Source organism: Engraulis encrasicolus, chromosome 4, assembly GCF_034702125.1.
Source record: "Engraulis encrasicolus isolate BLACKSEA-1 chromosome 4, IST_EnEncr_1.0, whole genome shotgun sequence".
In the NCBI taxonomy this organism is placed as follows: Eukaryota; Metazoa; Chordata; class Actinopteri; order Clupeiformes; family Engraulidae; genus Engraulis; species Engraulis encrasicolus.
The window spans coordinates 42,102,867-42,107,866 of NC_085860.1; the positions used below are offsets into that span (position 1 = coordinate 42,102,867).

The 5,000-nt window shown below is 46.1% G+C and overlaps 1 protein-coding gene across 1 annotated transcript in view; it reads right to left on the minus strand.

Annotated features, from left to right (window-relative positions):
* The window catches only part of hydin (HYDIN axonemal central pair apparatus protein), a 172,124-nt gene that overhangs the window by 145,789 nt on the left and 21,335 nt on the right, over positions 1-5,000 (minus strand). The window contains exons 8-9 of the mRNA XM_063197456.1: positions 2,397-2,598; positions 737-920 (exon numbers count right to left, since the gene is read on the minus strand). Coding sequence (XP_063053526.1) covers positions 737-920; positions 2,397-2,598 — 386 coding nt within the window. The remainder of the gene's footprint in view (positions 1-736; positions 921-2,396; positions 2,599-5,000) is intronic.

A 5,000-nucleotide genomic window follows, 5' to 3' on the forward strand; every position in this document is an offset into this window, starting at 1 on the left:
CATTTGCCGTCTGTACAAGACAAACCCTGTGAGCGTGGTGCAGGTTGTGGAATGCCAAACAGCCTGATGTTAGTGCTCTTCATTTCGTCTGCTCCCTTTTGTTTACACAAAAAAGGCCACAAGACGTGAAATGCCTGCTGATTAAAAACCTCAACTCAACCTCAACTCCCATTTTAATCTGGTGTAAAATACGGCAATGAAATGAACGTTCCTCTGTACAGAAACACACACACACACACACACACACACACACACACACACACACACACACACACACACACACACACACACGCACACACACACACACACACACACACACACACACACACACACACACACACACACACACACACACACACACACACACACACACACACACACACGTATTACTATCTGTGAGACCTTCCAATGACTCCAATGCATTTTATGGTGCCCTGACCAAAACAATCCCTAACTCTAATCTGTCAGTAAACAAATGTTTCTGCCCTTTTAGTTTTTTCATCAACAAAACAACACATTTATTGGCTGTGAGGATTGACTATAAAATGTCCTCCTCACAACCACAAATGTCCTCACAGCAAAGGTGAAATGTCAGGTTTTGGTCCTCATAATAGTGGTATAACAAGTACACACAAACACACACACACACACACGTCACACACACACACACACACACACACACACACACACACACACACACACACACACACACACACACACACACACACAGACGGACCAGAGGCTCAATGAGGATGTGCTGGTGCTGGAAGGGCAGGCGCTGGTCGTGGAGCTGGCGGCGGCGCTCCTGGAAGGTGCGGGAGAGCAGGGAGAGCTGGTGGCGCGCTGTGGGGTCCGCATTGCACTCAAGCAGAAACTCCTCCATGCCGTCATCCTCCTCATGCTGCAGGTCTTCACACAGACTACAGGAGAGAGAGAGAGGGAGGGGGGGGATGGGAGAGAGAGACTTTGACTTTTAAAAAGCTTTTATTACGTAGTTAATACAAATAGCTCCCTAGGAGCTAACTTTAAAAAGAAAAATTAAATGAATAAATGATAAAGGAAAAAGATACATCTATACATTCCATCATACTAAGCTTACAGGCAACCCAAAAACAGAGCTAAATTCAACCTCTAAAAATTCTTAGGCACTATTTTGGCACCAAATGCTCTCAGAAGAAACAAGATCTTTCATTTCCTTGTAAAAATGGAAATCAATCAAAATCCTTGACTTAACCAGTGAGTGTGAGAAAGAGAGAGAGAGAGAGAAGATTACGGAGTGCATACATAGAACAAGCCATGAGAGATGGGTACGTAAACATGAAACACAATGAAATGACAAGGGAGGATACAAGAAGGGTAGAGGAAACAGAACACATGAAGAAAAAAGGACAGAAAGTAAGAAACAACGATATATACCAGAGGAGAGTGGGGAGAGCGAGGGAGGGAGGGAGAGAGAGAAATGAAGAGAGAGAATGACAAGGACAGGTAGAGGATTACACAGCGAGACACAGGGAGGCGTGAGAAGGTGTAAGGAGAGACAGATGCGGACTGGAAGAGCGACGGGTTCAAAGCAGAAGACAGGAAGCAAATTAACCTGAGGGCCGCGCAGCAGAGGAGAGAGAGAGAGAGAGAGAGAGAGAGAGAGAGAGAGAGAGAGAGAGAGAGAGAGACAGCGAGAGAAAGGAGGGAGGGAGCCTGAGGGCAGGCAGAAAGAGGAGATGATAGAGGAGATGAATAGATTTACAGCTAATAACACGCCTTCCATCCCCCCACCTCCCTCCCTACTCTTTCCTTCCCTCTTTCCTTCTCTCCCATCACAGCCAGCTATTAAAGAAAACATGGCTCCCTCATCATCACCAAAGAAGATGGATCTAACAAGAAGCGTCATTTTGTTTCTTTTCCGGTATCCACTTTAATGTCGGGTGAACGCCCCTTTAGGAGACCCTCGTTTAGGAGACCTTCGGAGTCCTGAGGTTGAGAATCAATTAAGTCCCCTTAGCGCTGTAGATGGCGGTAGCGCACGTCTTGCGCAAACACCTCAAAAAGAGAAGAAGAAGTAGGGGACAACGCCCCCTTAGGAGACCCAACTTGAGCACACGCTTTTGCATTGAGTGGGCGTGTTTCGCAATATCTTGCTCTGATTCAGTATTTTTGTCATCACCCTTACGTGAGATCCCATCACCCTTATGCAAGCCATCACATCAACCCCTATCTTCTCATCTCCATTTCGTCACAGATTGGTCTACACAGTGTAAACACTGATGTAACACTGATGTGGGACTGATGCAACACCAATCCTGATGGCTGGGAGATAGTGAAGATGATGATGACGATGATGATTTTGACGAAACTGTTGATGAGGATGACGACTCCCACAAGCTGCCCAAGGGCCCCACCTCTGCTTCTGCGCCTCCTCCTCCTCCTCTGTGGCGAAGCTCTTCCATTGGTAGTGCAGGATGGTGTCGCTGCGGTTGTGGATGGCGAGGGAGCGCTGGTTGGCCATGGAGATGTAGGTCTTCTCCAGCAGGAGGGAGTTGCGCTCCAGCCGCACGTTCACGTCCGCTGCCGCGCCATACAGGCTGACGTACACGTCCTCTCCTGCAGGGGGCCACGGGGACCACACACACACACACATGAAGACACACACACACATGAAGACACACACACACACATATGAAGACACACACACACACACACACACACACACACACACACACACACACACACACACATACATGAAGACACACACACACATATGAAGACACACACACATATGAAGACACACACACACACATATGAAGACACACACACACACACACACACACACACACACACACACACACACACACACACACATACACACATAGACACACACACACAGACACCAAATACAAAACAAATAAACAGTCCGCCACAGACAATTGATCCCTTACAACCTATTCTACTACTAATTCTACTATTATCGGCCTCTTAATTCATTACACGTCACTGTGCTGACGGCGGAGAGGGAAGCCATAGGCTGGCACAGTGAGGACACTTCACAATATGCCTCCTAAAGGAACAATATCATTAAATCTCCATTAATTAACTGGCACAGTGTTGTCCATCGCCAGCATTGTATTGTGTACTGTGACTGTGCACAGCTTCAATTAATTAATGTCTCCTGTGCACACGGACCGTGTAGATCCATAACGTACAATATAGTGGGACCGCTGAGAATTACTGAGCCGAGAGCCAACATGGAAGCAGGAGCACCGTAACGTATAGTGGGGCGGCTGAGAATTACTGTGCTGCACATTTGATGCTTTGCCAGAGTGTTGCTGGTGTTGCCAACAGGATAATGACGACAACATCATCAACATAAATCGATTGAAGCTTGTGCTTAAACTGCCTCATATTACAGTTTTTCTTTATTGTTTACACACAATTTCTGGAATCATGTCTCAAATTCTCATAACTCTACACACAAATCCAAAGACTGACACATAACGGGCAAAACCACTCACTTCTCCTGAAAAATGAAAACCTTGACTCAAAACAATGTACAATGTTCTCAAAATACAAACACAAGCATCATTTTAATTCACACTCAGAACCATTTGAACACTAATGTGCATATGGTAAAAAAATAAAACTATACTCATTATGACGCACAGTAGACCTTATTTTGTTCAGTGTTCCTCTTGCTGAAGAGACTATCTTTGTGTTGTAAAATACTGAAATATTGTTTTGCACACTGATGTGAGGCAACAAAAACTATTTTACATATTTTTCTGACATTGAAAAAAGTTGCACTACTTTATTGTAAAATTTTGGGTAACCATATGTAAGTGACCTCTTTTGCTGTATTACGTTAAAAAAAGTGTGTTCTCTCAGCATCCACTCGTGTTTTCATCAATAACACATGCAATGTGTGTCCTAATGGGGTGATGATTGCAGATTGTAAACAGGTATGAAAGGAGTTTGCCAATGTGATGAGGAAGTGCACATAGTAGGCCATTGATTTTAGTATTTTGAATGATATTGTGTTCAATGAGAAAATCAGCACTTTTCTTCATTAAAATTGTGTCAGATCCAGAGAACTGTGTTGAGTATTCTGGGAAAAGAGTGTTGTAGAACTGAAATTTGAGTGTAAAGAAGGAATTGCGCTTGTAGTTCAGTGACATTGATTGGGAAATTGGGTGGAAACAATCAAAAAAACTGTAGCCAAGCAGAACCGGCTATGCCAGAACCAGAACGACCTCCTCCTCTCTGAACACACCAATCACGGCCCTCTGCAGCCTCAGGGGAACGTGGGGCTTTCGGTCGTGAAGATGGCGCTGTTGCATAACAAAACAACACCCAAAGCCACACCTGAGTCACCCAACAGGTATACCGCTGGGACTGACCTGAAGGCACAATTATACACATCAAATGCACAGGAAGGTATCCCTCGGGAGTGACCCAGAGACACACCTGTATGCAACACACACCAGGTATCCTCAGGGACTGACCCCCCCCACACACACACACAACTGCATCCAACACACAGGTTACACCTGGGGGCAAACCCAGACACACCTGTATACATCCAACAATAAGGTTCCCCCTCCGGGACTGACCTGAGTGGTCATGTGAGCTCAGCCCAGGCAACTGCCAAACAAAAACAAACACATGGAGGGCTCCATGCAAACCAGGAGCACAGCACAAATCAAATCCTCGCCACAGCACTGCATATGTAAACCATGGAGCCATTCTGGATTTGGCTGGGCTGTTTTGTCTGTATGCAAAGCAGGCGTTTTGGAGGGCCCTCCACCAGTAATCCTGATTTGACCTCACCTTGAGCACTGAGCCACCATCGTCGAGGGAACAGCAACGCTGTCTGTGGGATGAAAACATATTCAAATAATAGAGCGTCATAGTCTGCTGGCGGGCCCGGGCGGGCGGGCTTTGCGTCTGACAGATCCATCCTTCGCCACTAAAGCGCCCGACGACAGAAGCCAGCTCTGGGCCGGCCACAC